We start from the raw sequence: 21,202 nt of genomic DNA on the forward strand, positions 1-21,202 counted from the left end.
AAAGAGCAGATTAATTGGTGACAAATTGCGTGATGATGATACTGGTGCAACAGTGGTTGTCACATTTGCCTCGTTTATATAAAACATCAAAAGAAAATTCCATAATGTCAATTGAAAATATAATGCATTTTAGACAATAGGAGTTTGCAAAATTGCACCAAATTAATGAATCGCCCACCTTTCTGCCTTCATGGCCTGTCCTGCCTAGTTGTATTCCTATATACTATTTGCAGCTATTGAGTCCTTCATACTTGATGACAAAAGATTCAATGTTAAAATGTGCGCTAATTATATTTGCTAAATTATGTGATGCTTTGACTTGATTCAAGTGAAATGTGCAGTTTGTAAAACAATTGCAAATCTGGTTAAAATCACCATAAAAAAAGACTCCTTTGCTGATCTTCATCTATTCAGTGTATTATATCGTATAATATTTTCCTATTAACATTATGCTCTATCAAACCTGAAACCAAAAATATGAATACACAAGTGGAAGGAATGAACTTGGAAATTGAGTTCACAATCTATTCAAAATGTCAGGTTAAATAAGGTATTCCATGTTATCTTAGCTATAATAGGGAACTACAATTTTTTTCTCCCCAACAAGAGCCAGAATACCACAAGTTTGAAATTATGATTTGCCATAAGACATTTTAGCCTTTGCAGAATTTTATTATTCATATATTTTAACACGAATCAGAATTTGACTAATTAACCCCAGCAATAAATGCATAAAACAATTTAAATTCTGCATTAATTTTTCAGTATTCTGCTGAAAGTCACCAATGTTAATTCACCACAAAAATTAAAATGTCTTAAAACTTATCCAACAGTCATGTTTGACTTGCATACAAATCAAGAGGATAACATTTATCCACAGAAGCTTTCACATAATAAAAGAGGCGTTAACTCATGTGACATACTTAAACTCTCCAGGCCGCTGCTCCACTTGGTTTCTCGATGCATATCCATCATCTTCACTCTAATTTCAAAGCAAGAATAAAAACAAATGCTAACAAAATGTGATAAACCCCATTTCATATTTCGACCAATTTTAGGAGAGAAACACAAGCCCAATAAATTCCATCTCCCAGCACATTGGCCTAACAATATATCCCGAGCTGGAGAACAATTGGTTGGTGTGGAACGTAGGTGTTTGGGGGAACCAAATTGTCTAACTTCAAATCAAATATTAGTAACAGCACTACCATTAAGCGATTGCTGTGATCCACAGTTCATGGCTTTCAAACATTATTTCCAGAACAATGAGATGCAGTTGGATGATTTTTTTTTATATAATGCATTTTCCCGAGTTTCGCTATTCTTCATCTGTTGCAGAGACATGGATAAATGGAGTTAGAGAGAACAAATTTCCACCATTATTTATATTTTACACAAAACTGATGCCAATCTTTGCCTGTGGATTAAAAGTAGATGAAAATCTTTTTTGGACGAGCTCCAATTTTATTGACCACATGCTCAGAGAGAAGGAATTATTTTTAAGAGTCCTTTATAATGAATGCAGTGATTGAAAAAATTGCTTACACTTGATGACCAAAATTGATGTGCATTCCCAGTCTTCACTCAACATCTTAATGCATGCTGCAACTAACATCAAAATACTGCTCATTACCAAATTGAAGCAGCCATTGAAAGTTTTAATGATTAATACTTAACTTAAAATTGTGCATTTTCACTTCACTGATAAAACAAATTCAAGTGTGACAGAATTACACCACTTGCTTTTGTTCAAGTGGCGTTTTTCCCATCATACTACATGTAGAAAAACAAAATATACAATGTTTAGATCTCCTGAAGCATTAATAAGGAATAGCTGTTTGGCTCTGTGTGCTTCCTACGCTCAGGACTCAACCAATAAAGATAGATCTGTCTAATGTCTACAACTATACATTTAGCTGTATCTGCACAATTAGTTATCATTTCAATCCTGGTCTATTCACTGCGTCACAGCTTTAACAACATAAAACTAAAATATTATGTTTTAAGTGCAACCGAACTTTGAGGCAGCTTTCCTTTTAAACTGAGGTACCATTCAAATGAAGGACAAATTAAAGAAAAAAGTTTTAATTCAATAAACGAAGCTTTAAGAGTTAATTGACCCCACTCAAACGCCAAGATTACATTACAGACATCGTAATCAACAGTAAATTTGAAGTTACAAATCCTCAAGAAAGGACCATGTAATCAATCTGTTTTCAGCATCAACTTAATGGATAACTTCCTATTCACAAATGATTCTTGCAGTTTTTCAGCTTTTGACCTGTCAATCTGTTGCTCAAGAATTTATGAATCAGATGACTCATTTTCCCCAATATCCACAAATGAGATAAATCTAGATTTTGCTGGAGAGAAGCACCTCAAGACAAGCAGCTTGAACTGATTTGTGTCTCCTTTACTCCTCAGCTTGTGATGGAAATGTAAAACAACAATTGGACATCTGGGAAACTGATCCAAAAGTACATCTCCTTAACCAATTAATCTTAAAGTTAGAGAAAGAGAGAAAGCAACAGAGGAAACAGGGTGAATCAGCCAAACTAGGTATAGAAAGAGAAACAAAGAGCAGAAATAAAGAACAGATTGAAAGCATACAGACACAACTTGATTTTTCTTTTCAAATAAAAGGCTCTATATATACACTACCTGCTTTGCAATTCCCAATGCTCGCTCTGTGCCTCAATGGCTGCATTTCATGTCAGGTCCGCATTTCAATTCAGTAACAGGACCCTGATGTCACGAAATATAAAGCCCGCATATGACTAGTAATATACTGGCATAGACAGAGCATAACAGAAAGCAGCAAGTAGAGATATGGGGGTCATTTTTAGATTGGCAAAATATGACCAGTGAGGTCCCACGAGGATCAGTACTGGAACTGCAGCTGTTTACAATATATATTCATGACTTGGAGGAAGGTAACAAATGTGCAAATACGTGAATAACACAAAAATTAATGGGAAAGCAAGTTAGGAGGAGTATAAAACAGTTTACAGAGAGATATTGAGAGGTTAGATGGGTGAGCAAAAAAGTGGCAAATGGAGTGTCACGTGGGAAAGATGTATAATTATTTTTTGGAAGGAAGAATAACTGAAAAACGATATTATTTATGCTACAACTTTGCTCCAGTTAAAGTGAATTGGGTGCATAGCGTGGGTCTTGCATCTGAAACACAAAGCTAGCACACAAATGCAGCAGGAAATTGCAAAGGCGAGCGCAATGTTGGCCCTTATTTCATTGGGGTTAGAGATTCAAGATTAGGCAAGTCTTACTGCAAATGCACAAGGCATTATGAGAACTACATCCAGAGTACTGCCAACAGTTTTGCTCCCACTATTTTAGGAAAGATGTTATTTCAACAGAAGTGGTTCAGAGAAGGTCCAGTTGGAAAATTCTGAGTATGGAAGGATTGTCTCATGAGGAACATGAGCTCTACTCAGTGAAGTTTTGAAGCATTCAAGGCCATACTATTGAAACAAAATTCTTAGGAGGCTAGACAAGGTAAATTCTAAAAACATGTTCCCTTTCATGGGAGAGTCCAGAACCAGAGTGTACGGTCTCAGAATAAGAGAGCATTCATTTAAGGCTGTGATAGATAAATTTCTGTTCAGAGAGGGTATCATAAGGTCAAATCAACCATGATCCTTTTGAAAGTTGGAGCATGTTTGAGGGACTCAGTACTCCCATGGTCTTATTTCCAACAATTTCTTGGTGCTTACAGGGAAACTGACACAATTTGCAAAGAGAGTTCTCGAGGCACAATCGTGAATGCTTTGCAGCAATCTGTAACAATTCTCACTGCAAGATGCATCTCTTACTTGTCAAAAACTATTTTATTTTGAACACAAATAATGACAGCCACCGAGAGTCTGCAACTGATTTATAAAACAACTTCTGGGCTCTTAAACTAACATCTACTTTCAGTTACAGTAAAACTCCAGTAATCTGGCATTCTTCGGTGATGCCTGACTGGCAGATTTTCCGGACTATTGGAAATTACTCATTAATACACCAACATAATTATAATTCACCTTTTTTTTTAATGTTCCACAGTAGCTTAGCACATTCTCTAGTGGGCCTTGGTATGTCTATAGCAAGTGTCTCTAATGAGGCTCTGATGAGCCAGATGCCAAACCATCAGGATTTCCACACAACAGTCCAGCAAATCAGAGTTCTACTATAATGGCATGAAAATACAATTACAGTGCAACATGTTTACTTTAAACATCAAACGAATTGAATGCATGAATTTCAAACAAGAAATAAATTAGGTCTATGACACCTCAATCTTGACCCAGAGTCTGCACTTGACATTGCCACTAACTTCAAAAAGCCACAAATGTTCAACATCTTGCCTAAAAATCTTGCCCCATCATTACAATTACAAACTGGATTTCACCCTCCGTCCTGATGGAGGGTTTTGATCCAAAATGTCGACAATTTCTTTCCTTCCACAGATGCTGCTGGACCCGCTGAGTTCCTCCAGCAGAGTGTTTGTTGCTCCAGATTCCAGCATCTGCAGTCTCTTGGGTCTGGATTTCAGTGTAGTTTGGTGCACTGAACTGGAGCAGGGTATAGTCCTAAATGTTCAATATAGGATCAGTCACCAAAAATTATAAATTACAAATATTTATCTTCAGAAGGGGGAGTTGATGGACATGCACAAGAAAGAATGTGAAGTGGGTTTCCAGTTTAAAGAAACTGCTCCATAGCAGCAACAGTACAGCAGTATAAAAGGCTATCATTGGAGGTGAAGAAAAATTAAGGCATACGAGGGAATTGTACATCCTGCACAGACCCATGAATTGGCAAAAATTGCATCTATGTAGAGAGGAGATATTTTCCCCCTACAAAAACCTGGAGTTAGTCAGAATCTACTTTATTCATTTGCAAATAGGTAATGCAGGACAGCGGGACCATTACTGCATCTGATATCATGACATTTACTCACAAGATATACATGCCACCAGATTTTGATTAAGCTCCCAGCGTTTTTTTTTTGCACAGGTTCCAACCCTCAGTTTGCAGTGGCAGGAGGACAATACACTGTGGCCTTACTCCACAGAATCTTCACAGCAGCCGCACAACATTTCTAATGCGTCTCTCAGTATGCAATGCAGCACCTTGTAAATTGTCAGTCTGTAACATTTGGTTGCAGACAGGTCCTTGCACTGGAAGGCCAACAGTTTTCACGCAGATCAAAGTGTGGCCTTCCACCCACTTCATGACCTTCCAGCAGCTGTTGATGTCTGCGTCAGTGTGCATCCCTGGGAAGATCCCATAGTGCATCGAGGGCAGTGTGTGTTATGCAGCTGTCTGGGATAAACTTCAACAGGTACTACAGCCCAAGTCATTAATTTCAATAAAAATACTTGAGTCATTAAAATCCAGTAAGACAGGGACCAGTATCACACACAATGACATCATTAAATGCCCGGGTAACACTGGCAAAACTCAGCTGCACTAAGATGAATCATACTCGGAAGAGAATGATCCAATTTTCATGGATAAGAATACAATTGAAAATGGCTGCTGTTAAAACGTGACAAAAATGGATTTTATTGTCTCGTTTATTTTTCGAAAGATGCAAACGTACAATTTCTTAGCTGTTGTTTCTCTCAGACATGAATAAGAATTTACAACTTGTTTTGTGCTGGAATGAAAGCTTCCTTGGTTAATGTATCCCTGATATTGAGGTGTCTTCCTTGTGCTTGGATTCCTGGATAGTGTTTTAATACCATTTTTTTTCACCTCCTGAGAAATGCTAGGACTACAATTCTTTGCTGGCACCCTTCTGATGGGGAAAACATCTTTCAGGATTGTCTTGTTAATCACAGAGAGGTATTCTTAGTCCAGAACCAAGTTGCTGGAAACAGTTTGACCAAAGTTTTAAAACATGCAGCAACACTCAAAGTAACAAGAATATCCATTCTTTCCCATCCCACAGTAGTGAAAAACAGCAATTACTTTCTGCACTCTTTATCATAGATGGTATACGAGAGAAAAAGATAATTTTTCCAATATTCAAGGGAAGGCTGAAATGACTGCTTCTGTACCACAAAGGTTTTCAGTTAGGACAGCAAAGTGAAAATCCTTTTTTGCTACAAAATAAAAATAAAATTAAAGGGGTTTTATAATTAAGTATTCAGCATCATAACAGTAACTGTTTTTAACTTAAATAATGTACTGTCCTCTTGCAAAAAAAGAAAGCAGAGTTGGATAGAAGTTCTATTTAACAAACACCTGCTTTCCACTGAGGGCTCTTCAAAGTGAATGACTCATGAGGTAATTTCACTGAATCTTTCTTTCATGGGCTCCTAAACTCCCATACTAAACAATACACTTGTATCGATTTTTATGAACAAATTTAAGCAAACTATCAGAGAAGTTCGGGCAAGTCAAGGCAAGTGAATTTTTTTTTGCCAAAGACAACAGAAGAACAGAACACTGGTGCAGCTAATTGAGTCAATGCCTCGGAATTCCAGCCACCCGAGTTCAATCCTGACCCTGGGTGGGATCTGTATGGAATTTGCACACCCTCTGAGACCATGTAGACTTCCTCCTACATCCTAACCACGTGCAGGTTGGGAGGTTAATTGGTCGCTACAAATTGCTTCTACTACAGATGGGTGGTGGAACGGATTGCAACGTGGGAAGAATAGGTCAGAGGTCCTCCCCAGCTGACAAATGCCCAACTTATATGAGCGCTTAGGACACCGGCAGTATGGATTTGCCAGATGCTGCAGGGCTGCAAACTCATTTTGTGGCTACATTTCTGACTTGTGAATTGTTTGGGTTACAAACAGTTTCAAGAAACTGAATCCTGCTGTAACCTGGGTATGACCAGTACTGTGAAAATTAATGCGGGGAAATGGGATGAGCTAGCATGAACTCAAATGGCCTTCTACATCCTGAGAAAATATGGAAACAACAACAAAACTAGTGGGATATTGATTGATTATCCACTCCTTGCAAAAACCACACCAAAAAAGGTCTTGAAGGTCAAGAAAGAATCTACAAGAAGGGAGAGCATAGATTTGGCAACCTATGCTGCAATATGGAACAGATTCCCTCTTCATCCCAGCCGATCAAGAGCTAGATTGTTGAAGAAACCCTCAAATATGAGAACAATGCCATTCCAGTCACTTTGTCTGCACTGGCAACTTAAAATAATTATTCAATTGTAATTGTTTCCCTACATCTTCCCAGTTGAAAAATAGATCTGTAATACAATATATTCAAGGCAGACAATGACAAACATTTCAACTGCATCAGTGTCAATGCTGTGCAGGGGGCTGGAGAGTGGGAAAGAAAACAAGGAGAGCGAGAGAGAGAAGAGAAGGTGTACAATATTGTAAAGATTAGTGGGTTCAAAAGCCAACAGAGGATAACTTAAAAAGTGAGAAAATGGATGAAGTTACGTCATCAAGAAATAATAAATAGAAAAAAGCTTCTTCAAACACATGAAAGACAGTAGATAAGGTTAGCCACTAAGGTAATAATACTGGGAGTTAACAATGAACAATAGGGAAACTGCAGTACTTCAACCCAAATTTTTCTGTCTGTCTTCACCACATAAGTCACAAAAAACACCAAAGAAGTAGAAAATACAGGAACACAAATTAAAACAACCACAAATCACTTGAGAAAACAATAGGACTAAAGGCTGGCTCTTTCCATGTATTTTCAAGTCTTACAAGAAGTGGTTGTAAATGTAGTGTATGTATTGGTTGTGATCTTTAATAATTCCCAAGATGATGGAAATGACCCCAGAGATAAGAGGACCACAAATGTAATAATGCCCCCTCATCAAATAGGGAAACAGATAACAGGAAAGTATAGGCCTGAAAGCCTGACATCTGTCACTGCAAAAAATGCTGGAATCTATTGTTAAGAAAGCAGTAGTGATATATTTAGAAAATCATAATGCAATCAAGCCAAGTCTGTATGATTTTATGGAAGGGAAATGATTCTTGACAAATTTATTAAAGTTCTTTGCGGATGGAAAGTGCACTTTTCCTTTTATCCACCCAGCAGATGTTGTGGATTTCAAATACCAAAAGGCATTCATATAAATCAACAAGGCACAGGGTAAGAGCTCATGACATTGGGAGCAATATATTAGCATGGATGGAGGACTGGCCAAAAAACAGAACTGGTCTAAAAGGGGTCAAGCTGTTATTAGAGGGGTGCCATTGGCATCAGTGCAACTATTTGCAATTTATATTAACGTCTTAGATAAAGGGGCCAAGAGTATGAAGCCAAATTTGATAGCAAAACAAAAGATAGATGGAAAAACTAATCATCAGGAGGTTACAAAAGTATCTGCAGAGGGATGTGGACAGGTTAATCAAGTAGGCAAAAATTTGGCAGATTCAGTAATAATGTGGGTAAATGTGATGTGATACACTTTGGTAGGAAGGACGGAAAAGCAGAATGTTCTTTAAATGGAGAAAAAGACTGATTGCATATTTCAAAAGATATTAATAAATTGAAAATAATTGATCAAAAACCTATTGTGGTGGAGACTACCAAAGAGGACGAGAACAAGGGAAAAGCCAAGATAATGCACAGTAGTGGTCGGGCACAACTTGCCTTGTTCTTTTAAAGGGAAAGCAGATGCAATTGCACAATTTTTCTCTTGCAAAAAAATGGTAGCATAATAAATTTCAACACAGGGCAGAATAAACTATTGAACACAATATAAAGTTAGGGGAATATGCAGGAAATCTTGTTAAGGATCCAAATGAGTTCGAAACAATACGATCTTTCTCTTTAGTCCTGTCCAGGAACAGGAAAAAATAGTAGGGAATTTTCCAAGAACAGCTAGGCAGGGCATCTGATGGATAGAAAGCTAATGATTAACTTTTGCTATGAAATGAAACTTCTTTAAGAGCACACATCTATTAGTGCTACCCACATCATTTTTCCTGGTTCATGAGGTAATGGGAAATTAAAAGAGCATGCTGCCTTGGTTGGAAAAGTAATGCATTTTACCCAGCTACTTTTGGATAGTAATCACGAAACAGAAAGCTAAGAAGATGGACAAATCAATATTTTTTAATGCAGCATACACGTTCACTTCCCCAGTAATAAAACTCTACACATCTTATTCTTTAGAAACTTATTTGAGACATAAACCAAAAATAAATTCATACAGATTTAATTGCTGAAGTGTCTGTTCCTTAAGTGAAACATTGCTACATCATTTTTAATGATCTTAAAAATGATTGTATCATAAAAATTGTGAAGGGAATGGTGCCCCAATTATGTTTCAATTTAAGGACAAATAGGGAATGATCATCTATCAATTAAGACAAAACTGAAAAAACCTGCATTTTTCAGCCTGACCTAACACCTTCAGAGCCTGGGATCTCATTTATCTAATGCAAGATCTGTTTCTACCAGATATATCCCAAGAATTTCTCAATAAAAATGACAAATCCAACTGACAATCTTTCAGTCATAAAAATGTGATGCGAAGTAATTTGGGGTACTCCCATTTTTACCCACAGCACAACTAAAATTGGACTTCAATTAGCAAGGATCGCTGGTGTGGGAAGAAAAAATATAAAAATCATTTCAGCAGGAGCACTCTGAGATGGGGCCAATGTAGAGGTAGATGTATTCTGCAGTTGGTTGCGCTGTATTTGACATCAAGCACTCTATGCTGACAGACTGCTTGAAATGAGGAAGTATTTAACTTCAGGAACAATTAATGACATGAAATCTAAATTTTGTTCATCATTAAAAGTGTACATCAAATTTAAAATAACAACTTATTACAACTTTCATTTAAGTCCCTTCACTGATCAGCTTTGTAAGAAACAAATTTCAAAATATCACCTTTCCTGGCATGTCAAATTTTATTGAAATATACATGCTTAGTTTTCCCACTCAAAACTGCAAATGAAAGCCTTAATGTGGAAAATACATTTTTGATATTATTGCAGTATGCAACAAGGAGGATAGTGGAAAAAATATTTGAAACAAGGAACAAGTCACAGCATACACTAATATTTAAAATGCTAACTTAAAAGGAATAAGAGATGCCCAATTTTGAAAGATGGATCCAAAAACCACACTAATATGTGGAAGTCATTTTGACTGGAAGAAACAACTACCTCATTCAGTCATCTGAAATAAAGACAAATTCCCATGGGTTCACCCAGGATTCCTCAGAGTACTGAACATTTCAGAAACACTTGTACTTCCTGAACTCCCAAGCTGCAGATCATCTTTTACTGTCAAGAACAATTTTAAAAGGAAATTTGGTCCACGACCAAAATAAATGACTTACCCATTTCCTTGCAGGATCCAATCTTTTTGAAAGCAACAATTCTGTATCAAAATTTTGAATGGCACTGCAACCTTAGTGAAAAATAAACCCAATAGATTTCCCACAATATTGTTTGCAGGAGCTGCACATCTTTTTCTTATGTTCTAACTAAGAGAAACAGCTCAACATTCCATCTCTCCTTTTCGTAGGCACGCACTGCACAGTCCCTGACAACACAATGAATTTGCGACCAGCAGGCACGCTGTGAAACCAGGAAGAAGCCTCTTGCAACAATGTTTTTTTTTAAATATTTACGTAACAGTGAACATCACAGTTGGCCAGTGCTTGTTCCACTTTGGGCAGTCCAATTTTCCAAAATTATCTATAAGGTGGAGTTAGATTCCTCATTAACATAAACAAGGAATCAAACTTTGCTTTAAAAACAGCCATAGATGGTTCAAAAATAAAATAGTGTGGTCCAGTGGTGGGCTGAATAGTTTTCATGAGTGTTTCAAGCACTTATTTTGGCATGACAATGGATTCTCATTTATCTGGTATTTATGCATCCAAAATTCTCATGCAGCTGACAAAAATCCCCAAGAATATTAAGCACTCTTAAATATTTTCCAATTTAGTTTACATTTTAGACAGTTTCTATATTTCTTGAAATACAGAACTGGGTGTAAAACATTGTTATTTAAAAGGATAAGAACATGACAAAGTTCAGCAATTTATTTAAAGGGTAATGCACAGAATACTAGTGTGTCACGCACAATAACATAATATGCAACCGGCATATTCATGCAACCAGCAACCCGATTCCCATGATGCCACAGGGCTGAGAGTACACTCCATTAAGTTTGGCCAGATGGTTTAACGGCTGTAAAATGATTTCAAATCCGATCACTACCCCATCCTGGTCGACCCATTGTCTCACCTGGCTCTTTCTCCACAAAACATTTCTTCCTATCTTGACTCCATTCTTTCCTTCTTAGTCGAGTCTCTTTCCATTTACGTCTGTGACATCCCTCATGTCCTCTGCAACTTGGATAGTTTCCAGATCTCAAACTGGCTTATCTTCACCTCTCTCTCACATCAGGATAGTCCAAGAGCTCTTCAGTTCATTCTTGAACAGAGGTCTAACCAGTCCCCCTCCACCACCAACCTTATTCGCTTGGCTGAATTCATTCACATATGGATCAACTTCTTCTACAACTCCACTCACTTCCGCCAAATCGAAGTTTAATTATGGGAACTCTCATACACTCAAGCTATGCATGTTTCTGTAGGATGTAAGCAGTCCTTTTTTTTTTCAGTTCCACTCAGGTCCCTGCCCTTATCTCTTCTAACCACACATTGATGACAATGTTGGTGCAGCTTCCAGCACTCTCACACAACATTGTTTTGCTGCCAGTTTCCACCCTGCTCTTTCTTTCACATGGTCAACATATGGATTTTCCCTTTCTTGACTTTTCAGTTTCTGTGAATCAGTAGTTTCCAATATCCATTACAAGCCTACAAACTCACAGCCATCTCAACTACACTTCCTCCTACAATGTCACCTGTTAAGACTCCATTCCAGTTTCTCCTTTATTCCTGTTCTGATGCCCAATGTTCCAACACCAGTGTCTTTCCTTGTTCCTTAACAATGGCTTCCTCTCTACCAAAGTTGGTAAGGTTTTCAACCATGTCTCCTCTCACCCCAGTCAATACAAGGATAGGGTTCCCCTTATCAGCTTCCAATTCACTAGTCTCCACAAAAAAAAAACAGATCACCCACTGTTATTTCCATTCCTGTCAACAAGATGCTAATACCAGGCACATCCATCATAGGAAACAACTTTGTCCTTTCACATTTTCTGCTCCCACCATCCAAGGATCCAAACAATCTTCACATGTGAAGCAGTGATTCACTTGCACTTCTTCCATTCTAGTGTACTGTATTTGGTTTTCACAAAGTGGTCTGCTCGAAACGTAGAGAAACCAAACATAAATTGGATGACTGCATTGCAGGGCACCCATGATCAGTCCAGAGGATTGGCCGCAAGTATCGGGTGGCCTGCCACTTCAATTCATCACCCAAATCCTATCCTAAATCTCACACTGACCTTTCCGTCTGTGACATCCTGCACTGTTACAATGAAAATCAATACAGGTTTGAGGAACAAGACATCATCTTCTGTCTAGGCACATTCTGGACTCAATATAGAATTCTCCTACTTTAGGTAACTCATGCATTCCAATGGTATTAGAAAACTCCATTTCTACCTGTCATTATTTTGACTCAGTTCGAGTAAAGTCTGGCCTACTAGGCATGTCCCACAGCCTTGTTATTAGCAACACAAGGCAAACAAAGCAGCGACTAAGCTTTAACTGCCACATTAAGTCATTTGGTCTCACCCTAATCAGAGATATTCCCTTTGTTCTTCCCATCAGTTCTGATAAAGGATCCCCAACCTGAAAACAATAACTGTGTTTGCCATAGAAATCCATGTATGGAAGTTGGAAGTAATCCGGTGGAGTTCACTTTGTTGCTGACCTGTAGAAGGAAACAGGTATTTGTGTGTGGACGACCACGGTTCGGATGCTTTTCGGGGTGAGGAAGTCACTACCGAGTAAACACTGAAGTGTCGTTTGGGTTCCATCGTGGAACATTTGGATTTCGTATGTACTCTCTCTATGTTTTTCTACATCTACATCTTATCTTCAGACAACGGTGGTTGTTGAAGAAGCCCTTGCTCATGTTTCACCTTATGGCTTGCGGAACTGAACTTTAAGAACCATTCCGGAACTGGGAGTTTTGGACTTTATCACACACACACACGAAGAGTTTAGTTTTGGGGTTAACGTTCGAGGTTTAACATTCTTGAATTCTAACATACTAACATTTTTTTTTACTTTTATTTTACGTATTATCATAAGTAGTGATTAATAAAATAGTTTTTAACACTGAATCATGCTCAGTGTGTTTCTTTTGTTGCTGGTTTGTGACATTTAAAAAATGTTTTCATTCAGAGTTCTAGCATCTGCAATTTTATTTTTGATTTTCATCTTCCACCTCATCACATCATGTCTCAATACTAAATTTAACAATTTCAGATAGCCAGACTTTTCTGCCTGTGTCAGAATTGGTCAGTTCCAATACAATGTCAACCAGTAACTTCTCTCTCCCCACAGATGTGACCCAGTCTGCTATGCATTACTGCCATTGTCTAATTTCACATGCCCAGCAACTGTGTTCTATATTATAGTTCCAGCATGTTGTTGCTTCTTCACTTCCAATTTTCTTCTACTTGTACTCCTGACCAATCAAATACATTTAACTTGCATTTTAGAATTCCCAAGATTATGGAAATGAACCTCAATTATGGACAGTGCCATAAATGTACTGCTCCCTGATCGGGGCGGGGCGGGGGGGGGGGGGGGGGGGAGGTTAGTCGGCAGGGAAACAGATAACAGGAAAGTATAGGCCTAAGAGTCTGACATCTGTCACTGATGAAAAAAAAATGCTGGAATCTATTGTTAAGAAAGCAGTAGTACTATATTTAGAAAATCATTATGCAATCAAGCCAAGTCTGTATGATTTTATGGAAGGGAAATAATGCTTGACAAATTTATTAGAGTTCTTTGAGGATGGAAAGTGCACTTTTCCTTTTATTCACCCAGATGTTGTGGATTTTGAATACCAAAAGGCATTGAATAAGATGCCACATAAAACAATAATGCTCAAGGCAAAAGCTCATGACATGGGGGCAATATATTCACACAAATGGAGGATTCGCCAGAAAACAGTTGGTTTAAAAGGGATCAGGTTGACATACTGTTATTAAAGGGGCACTATTGGCATCAGTGCAACTATTGCTTCCATATTAATGTCTTAGATAAAGGGACAAAGCGAATGCAGCCAAAATTTGATAGCAATACAAAAAGGTAGGTGGGAAAACAAATTATCAGGAGGGTGCAAGTGTCTGCAGATGGTTTCATTATTATTAGCAGTACAACGCAGCACAATAGACTTGAAACGCCACATTGACTCACTTGGTCTCACCCTATCAGAGATATTCCCTTTGTTCTTCCCATCAATTCTGATGAAGAATCCCCAACCTGAAAACTTGAACTCTGCTTCTTTCAGATGCTGTCTAATCTGCTGAATGTAAACATCAGGTTTTGTTCTCTTTGCAGATTTCCAGCATCTGCAGTTTTGTTTTTGATTTTCATCTTTCACCTCATCATGTCACACCTCTCACGACTTGATACTGAATGTAACAATTTCAGGTAAGCAAAATTCTCTGCCTGCATCAGAATTGAACAGTTCTAATGTAAGGTCATCAAGTTCTTTCTCTCTCCATGGATGTGACCCAGTTGGCTGAGCATTACCACCATTCTCTTTAATTTCACATTTCCAGTAAGTGTGCTCTGTATTTGAATTTCAGCATGTTGTTGCTTTTTTACCTCTTCAACAGGCCTTAACAGATTCCTCTATCTGTACACCTCCAGACCCATCAACTATATTTAACTAGTGTTTATTTACCTGTCTTAAATAGCACCAAAAACAGTTCTGTTAGCAGGACAACCTGGGTCTCCACTGAATTATAGACATCCCCTCAGCTCTTTCCAATCTTTCCCCTCTCTACAATTTCAAAATCACTTTTCCAGTATTGATGAAAATTATTAACTGTTTCTCTCTCCAGTCACCTCAACAGTTTCTGTTCTCTTTCAGATTCAGAGCATCTGAAATTTTTATTGCTAAACATAGTTTCATGATTGGACTCAAACTTGGGTGGGTACTCACCACCATTCTGCAGAATAAAGAGACCAGAGAAAGGGACAATGTCCTCCTAAAACAGAGGCAAGAAAACTAGGCTTCTCCTCTAACATTTCATGGCTATGGCAACACAGCACTAGCAATATTCTTTGAGCAATCATCGACCTAAACTACTGAGAATTTTATTCTAAACAAATACATGAAGGGTTTTTGCCTGAAACCATTAATTTATTTCACCCCCTTTTCCATCTATTTGCAAAAAAAAAGGTAACACTGGTGATTGGTATTTCCAGCTGATTTTGAGTACAGCTCAAGAATATGTTAAACTCAAAGTCAGTAATGGAGAAGTAAGGTGGCTGTCAGTTGAAACATGTTAGGTAAATAAAAAGAAACCCCCCGAATCACAAAAAAAATCACGCCACCAGAAAAATCAATACACGAACGCCAGTCAATGTCACAAAAAATTCCACAGTTTAAATGTTATGCTACTGAAAATATAGGCTATTCACAATTTGCAAAACAGGATGCTTTTGTTCTCAGCTGTTTCATTAATAGAAACATGAAACAAACTTCTTCCCCAAGGAAAGAAAAACCTGAAAGACTTTTCGATTCCCACCACTCTCTCTGTTATCACAGACACTAAACCAAATCCTCTCCACCTAACCTCGATTCAAAGATGATAATATGTTGAAAGGCATATGAGGGGTGGTGGTGCTAATGATGGGGGTTGAAGGCTGGAATGATTGGAAAAAGATGACTAAAATATGGGGCGAGAGAAAAAAAAACACAGCATCTACAGATTGAATAGACTAAATGGCAGTGTCTCCCAAAACATTTAATCTAAAGCATTATTTGGAAATAACTTTGCATATACATAAATATGCATAACACCAGAAAAAGGAATCTCATTTGAAATACACCACATTAAAAATGTAAGCACTCAACCACATTGTATATACAATCTGATCATTTGTAAAGTATATCTAAGTTAACGTTGACTGTATATCATAAACCATATGGTCTCCAAGAAGAAACACAAATTTTTCCATGAAGTGACAAGGATATGCAAAAACAGAAATTAAGAACCTTCAAATCAACCTTATATAAAATGGAAAACCCCAAGTGGTTTGAAGTCAGTTGACAGATATAGTGCATGAATGCTTCCTGACCCAGTACGTCAAGGAAGCTACAGGAGGAAATGTGCATCATGATCAGGTATTTGTTAATGACTCAGAAAATGTACACGAACAGGAGTTGTAGTACCTCTGGGGTCAGTGACCACAGAATAAAAACATCTCTCATGATTAGGGAGTCAAATATTTAAACAAAGAAACCAATTATATTACTTTCATAGGAATAAATCTTTAGAAACAAGCAAAATAAAACAAAACCCATTTGAGAAGATGGTTCAACAGTAGTTCAGTAGAAGTTAGGTGGGACACTTAATATTGAGCCAACAGGATAAAAACATAACAAAATCAAAGCAAGCAACTATGATTCTAAAATAGGTCGAGCGATTTAAAAAAGCTTTAAAAATCCAGTCGTCAGAAAAACGGAAGCACGTAAAGGGAAGATTTCACGACCAACGTTTAAAAGGAAGCTTGCTGAAAGGCAGAACAGAAAAATCTGAAAGCCCTCGAGCTGCACCTCAACATTTCCTTGAGAAACTTTGAAGTCAGGGAAAATAAAACAATAAAAGTGTTCAAATTGGCTGAAACGAAAGAGAGAGCAAATAATAAATATTTTTGTCAGGAACTTCACTGAGCTTCTTAAAAAAAGGGATTATATTATCTATTTCTGATGTGTCGTGGAAATTCTAGACTTGCTAAATGAGTCCAAACATAAAAATCACCAGATGTGGATACTTCACCCCAGAGTCCTAACAGAGACCAGGAACAAAATTTGAGGCACTAGGGAGACAGCAGTAGATCAAAAACAGGGTCATGCATTACCCAGATTTATCAAGGAAGGCAGAAATGACATAAACCAGTAGATAGCAATGTGTACTGCATCTATTTTCAAATAGTCATAAAGGAATAAACCAGAGGGTCATATTCAGAGATAATCAAGTAACTTGCAGTAAAAGTAAGTTCCGATCTGAACTCTCATATCATTTGTGAAAGTACAATCAAAAAGAGCTCGGGAAAGCCTCATGACTTGCCCGCAAAACAAAGTAGGCACCTCACCTATAGGAAAGATGCAAAGAATCTGTAAAGGGACATAACCTGGTTAGGTAGATGTTCAGTAGTGGAGAATATTCTGGGGGATTTTTTGACATTAAGGGAATCCAGGGATATGGGAAATGTCCAGGAATAGAACAGCATAGTACAGACCCTTCGGCCCACAATGTTGTGCTGACATTTTATCCTGTTCTAATATCTACCTAACCCTTCCTTCCCACATAGCCCTCCATTTCTCTATCATTCATGTGGCTATCTAACAGTCTCTTAAATGTCCCTAATGTATCTGTACCCACAACCTTTGCCACCAGTGCATGCCACGCACCCACGACTCTCTGCGTAACAAGCTTATCCCTGACATCCCCCTTATACCTTCCTCCAATCACCTTAAAATTATGCCCCCTCGTGTTAGCCATTGTCGCCCTGGGAAAAAGTCTCTGACTGTCCACTCGATCTATGCCTCTTATCATCTTGTACACCTCTGTCAAGTCACCTCTCATCCTCCTCCTCTCCAAAGAGAAAAGCCCTAGCTCACTCAACCTATCCTCATAAGACATGCTCTCCAATCCAGGCAGCATCCTGGTAAATCTCCTCTGCATTCTCTCTAAAGCTTCCACATCCTTCCTATAATGAGGCAACCAGAACTGAACACAATACTCCAAGTGTGGTCTAAACTGAGTTCTAGAGAGCTGCAACATTACCTCTTGGCTCTTGAACTCAATTGCCCGACTAATAAAGGCCAACACACCATACGCCTTCTTAACAACCCTATCGACCTGTGGTAGTGCATAACTATCATCTTACTGAATGCTGGAACAGGCTAATGCTTCTATTTCTTATGTCCTGGTTGTCACTGTGTTTATAAATAAAGTTATGGGGATTGAAATAAGACCTACATGTTGATAAGCCTTACATCAGCAAAAAAATATTTCTTTTGCATGGTTGGACCGAGGATGAGTGGGTGGAGGAAACGTGGAGTATCTCAGGGTTTGGCAATGTTCTTTATAATTTTACATAATAAATATACACATACCCATCTTTCAGGAATAAACAAAAAATGGCAAATATTTCCAATGATATAAAATTAAATGGCAAAATATGCAAAGGAATAGAATGGTTTGAAAAAGTTGATATGGAATCCATATAAAAATTGTTAACATGGAATCGTGTCACAGTAGGCTGCCAATCAAATAGTGAAGCGCTCTTTGTTTAGTAATCCCATCAGTCTCATTTCCCTGCTGCTTACCCCATTGCCCTGCAAACTCCATGAAAGCCCTTGGTAACACTATTTCCATCAGCCTTACGGGCAATAAGTTCCAAATCACAATTTTATCATTACCCTCTGCAAGTTTTGCCCATCATTTCAAACACGCAAGCCCTGGTCCTCAAAATGCACTATTGGAAACAGCTTCTCCCTAGTTACAAAGTGTTGTAAACCTATCAAATCTCCTCTCTAGCATCTCCAACATGAAACAATCCCAGCTTCTTGAATCCAACCCAGTGGTTGAAATCCCTTGGCCCTGGGAACATTCCTTTTGTGCACCCCCTCAAGATCCTTCATTTCCTTCCCTAGGGGTGGTAATAAGAATTGGATGCAGTACTCCAGCTGCAGCCAAACAAGTGTTTTAAACATGTTCAAAATAATGTCCCCTCTTAAACCTCAAAAATTACAACAATTGGTACTGAAATGAAGTAGAGGGTAACATCAAAGATTTGATGAATATTGTAGAGGAGAAAGTTACAGGAAAGATGTTGAACTACAAAACCCAAATAGCACAAGTAAAAAGATGACAAATCACGTACTGGTTTATTCTTTCAGAACATACATATGATATTCAGCTCTATTCACCAAGAGACATTCAAGAACCAGATGCTGCTCAGCAGAGTTACAACACTGATCTCTAGAACTGCGTCTAAGTTATTAAGTGAAAAATGAAGAGATTGGCAGATTTTTATCTTGGAGACAAAGTGCCTAAAAGATAAACTTAGCAGGTGCATACAGTGTCAGGTACTTTAAAGCAAGTTTGGACTTGCACATCTTTTTTAAAAAAAGTCATTCATTGTTGAGGCGTGGCTATCACTGGAAAATGCCAGCATTTATTGATATACTTAGTTACCCCAGAATTAAGGAGGGAGTCAATAAATCAAATACATTGGTGGTTTTGGAGTCACAAAGGCCAGGAATGGATGACAAATTTTCTCCCAAGGACATTAGTAAAAGCAATAGTTTTTTTTTTGACAATAATGCCCAAGTTTCAAGCAAAGAAAAGTGTTAATTTCAGATTTATTTTATTACTTCAGATGTTCCCAACTGACATGGTGGATTCAAAGTCGTGTCTCTGGGTCAACTGTCAGAAAACTGACTACTTGTCCAGTAATTGCTTTGCTACTTTATCCTGAGATGATATGAAGTTTTAGCAAACAGCTTCAAGAAATGAATGAAGACAATTATTACAATTTAAGAAACAAATTTGCCACAAAAGGGAGATGTTAAGATCTCCTGATGAATGACTTATCAGCAGAATGGTCTTTGCCATTCACAATTAACTCAAATTGAAAAATTCCTTGAGTTTCCAACACAAGCTAGAACATACTTACTGACATTTACCAGGCCTTAACCAAAAGAGCTTAAATGTTTTGTCAATTATCAATTTACTATTAGGGATATCTATGGCGGGAAAGTGGGAAAGAGTGTAGTTGAGGGATCAAAAGTATTTCCATCAATTTGTGCATCCAAGATTTGTTTTCTTCTTGATTGAACAGCTATTCTTTAATGTTTGAAGAAGTGGTCAAATTTAGAGGGATCATGAACAGCAAGGAATGGACCAAACAAATACAAAGCTTTGGATGGGTTGGGAAATTGAAGTGTTGGGAGGCAAATAACCAATGAAGGCATATCAAGGGAAATAAAGTGGTGAAAATGAATTAATCATCTATGAGCTATGTATCACAATGCCCAAGAGGAATTTAAGCAGCAAATTAGCCAGATTATAAGCAGGAAGGTCAGAGCATAAGTTTGAGGAGATCACGATGAGTCTCTACAAGGCAGAGTTGTAGGGATAACGGGACAAGGTTTCTGGCTAGTATTCCAAAAACAAGAAATTTCAACTGCTCGGGGTATCTGAGCTACAAGGTGACAGTGCAGGAACTTGGGAAAGATTTTTCTACCAAAAGCTAAAGGGAGAACCTTAAATAATAAATTACACCCAATATGCAACTACAAACTCTACAAGCAATGAATGGGGGTTAAGCATAAAATAGGAAAGTGTGCAGAATATTAAGATTTTATTACTTCCTACTGGGAACATGACTGATGTGTGGATGACTCCCTGGGGAAACTTGAGAGACAACTGGTACAGAAAATTACAGAATTCAACTGATACTTGAGGGAATAGGCAAATAGTAGGAAAATATTGCAAAGAAAACACAACTTCTGGCTGTTCCCAATATTAATCATGTTAAAAAAACAAGATCAGACTGAAGCCCTTTCAGAAGCCTCTTCACGCACAGTTATAGTACAAGCATGTAACAGCGAGGAGGAAAAACACAGATAATAATGACTAATCCTTCTCAAATCTGGTCCACCTTTTGAACAGTCAAATGAAAGGAGGTATTAGCAGAGTTAACCAAAAACTTTGCTGGAAAGGTAAAGTAAAATAAAATTTGGAATAGTCTGCTGCAAAAATATCTGGTTTTGAAAAAAAATTACAGATGCTGGAAATCTGAAATAGAAACAGAAAATGCTGAAAACACTCAGCAGGTCTGGCAGCATCCATGGAAGGAGAAATAGTTAACATTTCAGATTTAAAATGCATCATCAGAAGTGGGAAAAAGAGAAAGCAAGTTAGTTTTTAGTAGCAGAGAATGTAGAGAAAGGATAAGTGAGACAAAATTAATGTAACAGTTAAAATTACATTATGCCTCTTCGTGCAATGCATTGCAAATAGAGGCTGTAGGATACAC

The 21,202-nt window shown here is 37.8% G+C and overlaps 1 protein-coding gene across 12 annotated transcripts in view; it reads right to left on the reverse strand.

Annotated features, from left to right (window-relative positions):
* The window catches only part of ctbp1 (C-terminal binding protein 1), a 266,572-nt gene that overhangs the window by 127,367 nt on the left and 118,003 nt on the right, over nucleotides 1-21,202 (reverse strand). For 6 of the 12 annotated variants that reach the window (XM_052035577.1, XM_052035567.1, XM_052035604.1 and 3 more), the window contains exon 2: nucleotides 924-982. The exons of 2 other annotated variants lie outside the window; for them this stretch is intronic. In XM_052035577.1, the coding sequence (XP_051891537.1) occupies nucleotides 924-975 (52 nt within the window). In that variant the 5' untranslated portion in view covers nucleotides 976-982. Of the gene's footprint in view, nucleotides 1-923; nucleotides 983-10,315; nucleotides 10,525-12,694; nucleotides 12,714-21,202 lie in introns of those variants that run through there. 4 more of the 12 variants (XM_052035586.1, XM_052035674.1, XM_052035650.1 and 1 more) reach the window with 4 other exon arrangements.

This window comes from Pristis pectinata, chromosome 2 (genome assembly GCF_009764475.1).
Source record: "Pristis pectinata isolate sPriPec2 chromosome 2, sPriPec2.1.pri, whole genome shotgun sequence".
Lineage (NCBI taxonomy): Eukaryota > Metazoa > Chordata > Chondrichthyes > Rhinopristiformes > Pristidae > Pristis > Pristis pectinata.